This window comes from Raphanus sativus, chromosome 4 (assembly GCF_000801105.2).
Source record: "Raphanus sativus cultivar WK10039 chromosome 4, ASM80110v3, whole genome shotgun sequence".
In the NCBI taxonomy this organism is placed as follows: domain Eukaryota; kingdom Viridiplantae; phylum Streptophyta; class Magnoliopsida; order Brassicales; family Brassicaceae; genus Raphanus; species Raphanus sativus.
This window is the reverse complement of record NC_079514.1, coordinates 38,999,748-39,010,517: the sequence shown is the minus strand read 5'-3', so window position 1 is coordinate 39,010,517 and position 10,770 is coordinate 38,999,748. Positions and strand designations below refer to the sequence as shown.

The 10,770-nt window shown below is 32.3% G+C and overlaps 1 protein-coding gene across 1 annotated transcript; it reads left to right on the top strand.

Annotated features, from left to right (window-relative positions):
• Window positions 1–7,519: 7,519 nt before the first annotated feature.
• On the top strand, window positions 7,520–10,542 carry LOC108852184 (probable WRKY transcription factor 35). The gene is given in 4 exon segments (XM_057008492.1): window positions 7,520–8,354; window positions 9,190–9,296; window positions 9,299–9,342; window positions 9,904–10,542. Coding segments are annotated over 4 exon segments (1,278 nt in total). The 5' UTR covers window positions 7,520–7,779; the 3' UTR covers window positions 10,456–10,542.
• The last annotated feature ends 228 nt before the right edge of the window (window positions 10,543–10,770 follow it).

Below are 10,770 nucleotides of genomic sequence, written 5' to 3'. Positions count from 1 at the left end.
TCAAAATCGGGCATATTATAATTTGATCTCATCTATGGGCTTTTAAATTAAATCAAGTTTATGGGCTACATTAATAATATAGATTTCGTATGACTGAATTAATTTTTTTTAAACATCTAAACCTGTTTCCAAACATACTGATTTTACTAAAGGCTATCCAAGTATCCAAACATATTGATTTTGTACTTCAGTTTTAATAATCTACTAGATCTTGACCCGTGCGACCGCACGGGTATTAATTTTCAGTTTTTGTTTCTATTTATTTATACTAAATAGTATATTTATAATATTTAATCGTTTTATATTGACTAAGGTAGGAGTGGGTATTTGAATATCCACTCGAATTCGAATTCGGTTAAAATCTATTCGGATTTGATTTTTTGAGTTTAAAGATTCTAACTCTATTCAGGTATTTATAAACTTTGGTTCCGCTTTGATTCAGATCTTTGCGGATTTGATAACCCGTTTAAACTATTTTAAAATTTTCAAAATTTATATATCTTTAAATTTCCTTAAATCTAAAAATAAAATAATATAACATGTAAATTTGAGTAATCTAAGCCAAAATATCTAAATTAAAAATTAAAAATAGGTTTAACTTGAATATTTGGATGAAGAATAAATATATATTTGAAGTATTTTTGGTATTCTGATTATTGTTTATCTACTTTAAATGTTTACTTTTGATTATTTTTTTATATTTAAATATTTTAAACAACTTAAAATAGCTTATATCTTGGATATTAATTCGAAAATAGCTAACATATTGAAGTATATAAATATGATTTAAATACATTCGAATATCCAAAATATTTCGTTCAGATAAAGTTTGGTTATGGTTCTCTAGATACCAAAATGGTAAATCCGTTTGAATATTATCTAGTTTCGATTCAAATTTTCTAATACTTTTTCGTTTCAGATTTTTTAATTGAAGAGTTGATATATAATTTCCAGAATTGTTTGTCTGATAAAAATGTATTTTTTTTTTGAATTTGACATTGATTTAATGGAAAAATTAATGAAGTGTATTTAATTCAAATTTAATTTTGGAAAACACATTAATCTATTAATCTAAGTGGAAAAGACAAAGCATTAAAATAGGAAGTATTATTTAATTTTGTATTTAGTTTAAATTTAATTTTGGAAAACACATTAATTGAAGTGGAAAAGACAATACTAAAATAGGAAGTATTATTTAATGTCAATGGCATACCATTGTAAATTAAAAAGAAAATTAAGGGGTATTTTATATGGGTACTTCTCTTTTAATAATATCTATCTTATTAAAACAGAAGCATATTGGTATTTTTACTCTTTTTACCCTTACTAAAGAGTCTTTCTTTTGTATTCATTAAAGGTATTGTGGACATTCTGCGCCGGTTTCCTAATTCAATTTCGGGCTGTAATTATTTTCATGTTTGATATTGCATCGTTTTAGTATTTTTCCAACCAGTCATGTTTGAAACTGCGTTGTTTTTTAAACTATTTAATCGTTTGGTTTTAAACCGCTTTTTCCTAAATCTAATCTTATATACTATTGATTATTTTCTGATTCGAAATGATAATAGGATTGAAAATTGCCGAACATAACTAAATTTTTCCGGTGAAGTCGTTTGGTTCCGTTATGAGTTTGGTTAGATTGGTAAGTTATTTAAATTCAATAATAGCATGCTGATTATTCTTTAAGATTTTAGTTAATTCTAAAATTATTAATTTTGACAACAATGATTATCATTTAAAACAATTTTGAAAAATATAAATATATTTCAAACAAATTTCCAACTTATGATCACCGAATTTACCTTATCAGTAAAAAAAATCACAATATTAAAAATATCGGGTTACCAACCGGTAACCCGTTCAACGGCAGGTCCGAGTCGGGTTTCAAAACACCGATCAAAACTATGAAATTGTTATATTGATTTATATTTAAAATATCTAATTTAAAATTAAAAACCTAAAAATACATCTACAATATAGTTTTAACCAAAAATAAACTCGGATATAAAATACATATATGAAACGGGTTATATAAATGCATATACAAGACGGATTATATAAATATGATTATATAAAGTTTCACCAAAAATCAAAGCGCGGGTCAAAATCTAGTATAGATTATAACTAATACAATACTATTTTATTATTTTAAAATCCTAGCTCTTTTATTGTTTTCTTAGCTTAGGACTATCATTAGAAAGTGTTGTTCAAAAAAAAAAAAAGACTATCATTAGAAAGTGTAACTTTTTCGTAAATTATAGGATTAAAATCCCGAAATATTAATTGGTGATTTTGAAAAAGATGATAGAGTGGCTAAAACTACTTTGATGCAAAGTATTAAAACAATGCAAAAGAATAAAGTATATATAGAAGACGAACATAATGAAACTTTTTATACTCCAAACATAAATGTAACTTATATCTGTATAGTGTATGTACTTAGTTCATTCACAGGTTCACAAACCGTATGTTTGTACAATAAATAAGCTATTTCAAATGCTGGTTTTACATTAATCTGATTGTATCTAAATAAAAGTTAACCAAGCGGTAATAGCTTGGTGTGGTAGCCTGATGGTAAAAAAAAATTGGGACAAAATATAAAGCTAGGGCATTTGGCTATTTTGCGAATTATGCGTTATTTTAACGTCATACACCCCAATTTCTCAAATATTCGATCCTAAGTTCGAATCATGAACTAATTAAGTGTCATTTGTCTGACCAGACAAAAATGAGATCACGTTTTAGGTCTCGTTAAAAAAATATGATGCCGGATTAGTCTTTCTGTACTATCCCTTTGAAAGATAATTGAGTTTGGACCCATATACCTCCCATGCTAAAAAAAACAAACAAATGTTTCCATTTAAAAGACACATGTTTCGTGGTTACTAATCAAAATCTATGCTTATCGTTCTGTCAATAATATTTTTGTGCTGTTTTCGATATATTTTATTTTTACTTAATTTTGTTATCATTGAATCATCTCAACGTGCGTCACCGTAGAACGAGGGAGGCATGACTTATATTGTTTTAACTTATTGCACCGTCTGGTCTCAGCTTAATTATTGTGATAAACAATATATTTCGTTTCATATGAATTGATACCCACTAGAGACGAGGGTCTGCTTCGTATGAGTCGTGATTGTTGTTTTATAAAAGTTATAGTTAAAGAACCTTAAAGAGGAAATTATTTCCTCAAAAACGAATTAACATTTGCTTTCTTAAAAATATCCGAACACTTTTTTTATAACGTACGATCCACGTTCATGCTCAGCACTACTATTTTTAACCGATTCTTAATCACTGGTATTTTTTATCCCATGTTATTCTTTTCCTTTTAACATTATTATTTTCGTATTAATTATATATCGATTCAATTCGCACTTTTGAACATTTATGATACATATTGTAAATGTTATCAATCAAACCCGGTTAGTACCATAGACCGTTCCCTTTGCTAATTTGTTCTGACATCAAATTTCGGATTATTAAATTGTGCTGATAAATGAGTATAATCCATTGTATAATCACATTACTTACTGTTTCCAAATAATAATATATAAGTTTATGGAATATATCCCTACATATTTGACATTATATATAGTGTTGTTTGGTAGTGCTCCAAAGAAAAATAGTGTTGCTCATAACATCGAATGACTAAGAGGGCTGGACTTAACTCTTCTGTGCCTTTCTTTTATTTTCATGACATCGAGATGGACGGTAGACTTATATTAAATGTGCGGTATAAGCACAGATATATAATTACTCACAACTATCTGCAAAACAGCCTTGGGGTAAAAGCCTTGGGATGAAGTAGCACAAGTGGTAAAAATCTTGGGGGCCAATGGTCATGCTCTTGGATTCGAACCACTTGGAGAAGAACTGTTTTTTTCCTATCACCACAAATGCGATACTGGGTGTTGGACTTTGTCTTCAGTCTAGGTATAACTTTTTCGAATGAAGTAGACCGTTGCTTAATCGGACCCGGGAGAATGATCCGCGTAAGTGGTGAACCCCCGAATTATAAAAAAAAAAAAAACTATCTGCAAAACAGCACTCAAATTGCTTCGCATGTGTTTCTTACTAAAATTATTTCCAGTTATCTGTCTGTATCAATTTCATCTGAGCTACAACTGCCTTGTAAAATGATGTCTCCACTTTGGGAGAAAGAAGAAGATGAATTAAAAAATTATACAGATACTTTTTTATTGTATTCTATCTTAAACCGCTGATAAATGCGTTCTTTTTAATTTGACCAATACAATTCTAGCAGCTAGTTTTTATCTCTTTTAAAAACTCCTCTGTTTATTTAATCAACAGAAAATGTGTGTTGTCAACTACCTAGCCAACAAAAATAACCAAGTAGTTAAAATTGTAGCATGGGCATCAATTTCAATAAATTATGAAATTTGATTATAGTTAATTAGTCTAGTTATGTCCATCATGCATAACATGCTAATACCATGTGAGGAATTTATGACCATGATACGACTCTCATTTTTATTCATTTTAATCGGTATAATACATAAAAAATTCATATATATGTGGCCAACCAGAAACCTTTTTTATCATATATCTTTATTATCATCACCGAAAAACCTTAATAAATTTTTTTTGGTGCAAATGGTATTATTATATATGTGAAAGTAGTATATTAACAGTTAGCAACAATATGGCAAATCTAGAATGAGATAACGGCAAATGCATAATTAGTTGGCACCAATATTAAATCAACGTACAGCCAAACCTATACATACCAACTGATTTCTGTATGTTTTTTAAAAGAAGCCGACTGAGATATGTGTAAATTATAAATCATGTGTTGGTTATATATATAAATATTCTATGAAGAATTCTTCTTTTACCATTTTGGCCACTTATATCAAACGTCTTTTGATGTAAACAATTATATTTGTTTCATAAGTTTTTTTTTTTTTAAGAATTTGTTTCATAAGTTTATTTGATTTGTATTGTATAATACTTAAGGCATCCAGGGGCATATCGCATTAGTATGTATGAAAATCACAACTGATTAATTTTCTTATTCTTTATTTGTTGCTACTTTTAATCAGATAACCCGCTTCCGGCTGTTTGTGTATTTCCTTTCCATTTCAAGAATTTACTGTTTTTTTTTTTTTTGTAACACGATTTTCATTAAGAAGCTTAGAGTTAGGTGGCTGAGCCACTTCCTACAAGGCATAAAGCCTGTTTTGCCAAGGTATCAGCCTCAGAGTTTTTACCTCGAGGGATCCAGCGAAAAGTATAAAAGCCAAAAACAGTACAAGACAGACGAATATCAGAAACAATTCTATAGATTTCCGGAGGTTCCGACTTTGAGTTCAAAGCTTTGATCAGTTGTGTTGCGTCCGAGTTGAAGATCACTTGCTGGACTCCCAGCTCCTCACATTTCCTTACTGCATCTCTCATTGCTAGAGCTTCCGCTACAAGCGGTGAAGGGACGAGTCTGGTTGATCCTTGAAAGTGCAGAGTTTCCCTTGTTTTCTTAACAATCCAGCCTAATCATGCATTCCTAGTTGCACCATTCCATGCTGTGTCAGTGTGTACCACAATACAACCAGATGGTATTACGAGCGGTTTTTGAAAAGGCGTTGGTTTGGTTCTCTCCTTGTCCTGCGCGTTTGTCCATTCCTTTGCCATCACCACCGCCTTCGTGACCACCTCTTCCGAGAGACAGAGTTTGTTGCTGAAGATCAAGTTGTTGCGAGCCGTCCACAGTGACCAAATAATCCATGGTGCTAGTTGTCCCTCTGTAAGTCCCACCGGAGGTAGGCATGGGTTATCCAATAAGCTCATCCAAACGGTTTCCAAATCTATCAATCCTCTCATATAAATTCTCCTTCCGAAAGGAGTTGCTTCCCAAACTTTCCGGGAAAACTCACATTGAAAGAAGAGATGATTAATAGATTCAAGCTCCCCGCATCGTTTACATGTGGGGTCAACGTTTATTTGTCGGGCTAACAGCTTTTCATCCACTGGTAGAGTGCCACGGAGCGACTTCCAAAATTTACTGTTTCTTATGTTTAGTTTTTTGCACCCAAGTTTAGGTTTCAGCTGCTATTTTCCGGAGTCTATGTTTTTAGAGCATTTCTAATATATTTTTTTCTTCTAAAAATGAGTAAATCCTTTAATGGAATTGAGTTTTACTTTATCCATACTTGTTTTTTAGAGTAAAAGTGTAGTAATAAATAAAAAAATAAAAAAAAAATATTCTATTTATAAAATGAATCTATGTTTATTCAATTATGGAAATAGAAAATAAAGTGGAATTGAACGTTGACAAAAAAAAGTGGAATCGAACCATTTTTTATATGTTCTATTTCAGGACAAATTATGGAATAAAATTGGAGATGTTCTTAGGGATATCTTCGTGTTTTGCCAGCTTTTGTGTTCCACTTGTGTAACTCAGCTTGAATCAATAGCAATCTTGGGATGAAACAAAAGTCAGACAACCCACTTAACCCACAAGTCAATAGTTGTTGACTAGAACGATAATTCTTTTGGTGGCACAAAACGAGGACAATATTCAACATCAGTTACGGATAAATACGTTGACGTTATATCTTAAGCTAAAGTCTGAAGATCGAAGTCCATAGGCTACAGGTTTAAAAGATAAAGGAAACTAAACGATAAACAAGGAAAATATAGTGGCCGTAAATTAAATGAAATAAGTTATAAAGCCGCTCAAAACACTGTTGCAACTTGCAAGTAATATTTTCACAAAATAAATTCATATAACACTGTTGAGTGTTGAAAGAAATACTTTATTTAACATAATACCAACAAATCGATAGATCACAAACAAGTAGATTTTTTTTTGGTATCCAAGGCAATAGCAAAATCTATTACAGAATGATTACGTGTCCCAGTGGAACTGGATCATGACGAGAAAGTACTCCGAGAAATGCGGCTGTTGCCGATCTCTTTACTTCCCAGGCACTTGTCTCTTTTCCCACAAGTGCAGCATTCACTATGCCTTTTCACATTTATATTTTATTTCTATGCCCTGAATGTAAAAAACTCTTCTTTATACTACTGTATATGTATTTTGGAAAATTTATTTATTGTCATTACGATAGCCGTCAAAAGTTAATACCGTAATTTATTTATATACACGACAAAATCAATACTATATTGATGCTTCGGTCGAGTCTAGTGAGATATTCACTGTCCAATCATTTTACGTGTTCCAAATTTAAGAAGAAAAGGAATTGAAAACATACAAAAAACTGATCAACACTGTATGCCCAAAAAGAGATAATACAAACTACATAATGTACACATCCATCTTTCAATATTCGAAGGTTAAAAACTTAAGGGTGAACTCAAAAAGAGATAGTCTAATTAAACGCACAAGACTTAGTCATATATATATCTAATTTAAATATTAATTCCTTATATCATTCACCACCTTTTAATATTTATTAATTCATTATAGTATAGTATAATTCCTTATATCATTCACCACCTTTTAATATTTATTAATTCATTATTGTATAGTATAATTCCTTATATCATTCACCACCTTTTAATATTTATTACTTCATTAAATCTGATCGTCCTCCTTCTCTAACATGGAGAAGTGGTAGAAGATATTTACATTCTGAAAGTCAGCATCTCTCTCGTTTCATCAACCATTCTCGTCTTCTTCATCCTCTTACTCTTTTCCCAAGCAAATAATCAACATCCATACACACGATCGAGACTTGTAAATCTTACTTCTCTCTCGGATAATACACACGCGTCATAGACATATTATGTTTTATGTGCAGTGTCTTTGAGTCTTTAGACATGGACAACTTCCAAGGAGACCTAACCGACGTTGTACGAGGAATCGGATCTAGACACATGACATCATCTCCTGGGCCACCGGAAGGTCCATCACCGAGCAGTTTGTCTCCGCCGCTGACTTCGGATTTTCACGTGGATTTCCCCTCCTTCGCTAACTCTGAGATGAATCCCTTTGGCGACCCGTTCGTAAGCATGACAGATCCTCTCCTCAACCTCCCGGCCAACTTCTCCGGCGCCGGAGATAGCAAAAGCAACAACAGTTTTGCAGTCTTTCCGAACGTTACTGTGGATGATCACATCAAGAGTCAATGCAGTGTCTTCCCAAGAATCCGAATTTCGCAAAGAAACATCATCCAAGATGCATCCAAGTGTAATTCCCCAGCTATGGCCACCTCCTCCGTTGCAGCAGCTTCGCCGTGGGGGATGATCAGCGTTGATAGCACTAACAGTCCAAGAAACTGTTTACTGGTCGATAATCATAACATCACGTCATCTTCTTCGCAGATTCAGATCTCTTCTTCCCCTCAGAATTTTGGCATAAAGAGGAGGTAAATTTATTAGAATCTGATCTCCATGTTTTAATTATCTTTTTTTTTCTTCTTATAAGCGAGATCATTTAATGTTAGGTTCATGATAAAACTTAATAACGCCATGTGATTTATTAGTTTTATTTTCAAGGTTTTCATTAGTTGAATATATGAGTGACATAACGTTTTCTTGATTGTGCTACTCAACAAAACTTAACAAACTCTCATGTTTTTTTTCTTTTTGAAAATAATCTTATGTGCCAACAAAATATAATGTAAATATGAAAAGCGGTTTATAAATCAAAACTTTATATATCTATCTATCTACTAGATCATTTATGTTCAGAAATTTACTGATCTATATTTCATATCATTATTTGTTATAAATGTTATAAACGTTTTTAATTATTTAAGATCAGTCTTATGAAACCATTAGAGACAAACTGGACTAGGGTTTTGTTATGTGTATGTATTCACAAAGGAATATGCAACCTCTGTGATTTAATTTCTTTGATTTTCTTCGTGAAGTTTTGTTCTCATCATTCGGTATCAGTACTTTGTTTTTTTATAAATCAAATCTTACATTACATCGTCTCTCTTTTTTTTTTTTTTTTTTTTTTTTTTCAATGTTTGCTTTAGTTAGAACTTCTTATTTCCATTTTCTTTCAACGATCTTTCACTTACATTTATGATGCTCTACACAGAAACCAAACAATGAATTACCATGCTATTATATTTCATATCGAATTCATTGTGTCCAATGTTATAAACTGATCACTAATCAACATTTAAAATTATAATTAACATGTATGCACGTGTAAATATGATACATATTGACTAATGACGAAGGATGCAGGAAGGGCCAGGGAAAGAAAGTGGTGTGTATACCTGCTCCAGCCGCCATGAACAGCCGGTCCAGCGGAGAAGTTGTTCCGTCTGATCTTTGGGCCTGGCGAAAATACGGTCAAAACCCATCAAAGGTTCTCCTTATCCCAGGTATATAACATTTGTAACACAAATGTCCCTGGATACACATTACAAACATGATATATAGTCATATAGATGTTATTACTGATCTAATATGTTAATTTGTTCTCGTCTTACCATTTTTCAACAAAAATATATATGTCAATTATAAAAGTGAAAGTTTCACAAGAGAAACATTCACACTATAAGTATAATCTGCAGCTTTGGTTCCCTTCACAAACTGGAGATGCAATCATTAGCATGTTACTATATAGTTTAAAGTTCACATATCTTTATACGGCGCACATTAAGCCTTTAAATTCCTTATTGTGACATTTTATGCAAACTTATCTCATAATCATGACAATTCATTTTAAAAGCTCAAATTATTTATTTTCTCCGATCAAATGTGTTTTACTTCTTACTTTGTTGCACATGGTTTATTAGAAAATTATATATTACAAAGAAAGTAGATTTTCTCATGAAAATGGCACGTATAATATATAAGTTCATATATGCCACAGATAAAGTGATACATATTAATTAGATTATAGCTAATCGAGTATTTGATGACTACTTCAATGCTTAATCATTTGTTCCTCAGGGTTACTACAGATGTAGCAGCTCGAAAGGTTGTCCAGCTAGGAAACAAGTGGAACGTAGCCGCACCGATCCAAACATGTTAGTCATTACTTACACATCAGAACATAACCATCCATGGCCGACTCAACGCAACGCTCTCGCCGGCTCTACTCGTTCTTCCTCATCCTCCTCTTCAAACCCGTGTTCTAAATCCGCAACCGCAACTACTTCCGCCTCGTCCAGAGTCTCCCAAAACAAAGATGAACCCAATAAGTCCCACTTGCCATTCACATCCACTTCTCATGTGGCCAAAACGGTTAAGGAGGAAGACGTTGAGAAGTGTCAGGAAAATATAGAATTCGATGACGTTGATGACACCTATAGACCGGAGTTTCAACATCATCTGGGGGATTTCTTCGCCGATCTTGACGATCTCGAGGAAGATTTTCTAACTATGTTGTGCACTCAAGGATTCTCCGGAGATAATAGCGGTGGAGGTAACCTGGATAACAAAAGAATGATTCCCGACGTTTTTAGCGACTTCTTCGACGACGACTCTTCAAGATCGTTATAAATACACCAAATTTCAGTAACAAAAGATCGTTCTAAATATTCTTAATATGTAATCTAGTCATGAATTTCGTGTAATTCGAATAACATACATGACGGTATTAGCCTGGCGTAAACCACGGTCCATGTGGTGATATCGTCATTTATGTTACATTTTTTTCTTTGGGGGGGGGAGGTTCCAAAAACAAATTAATATCCCCCGGTTCTGCGAGCTCCTGTGCTTTTTTTCTTACATAAAAACACTTCAGAAAACATACTTGTAGTATAGTGCAAATTAATTACTGAAATAAGTTATAACTAGATCAAGATCTAGATGAGA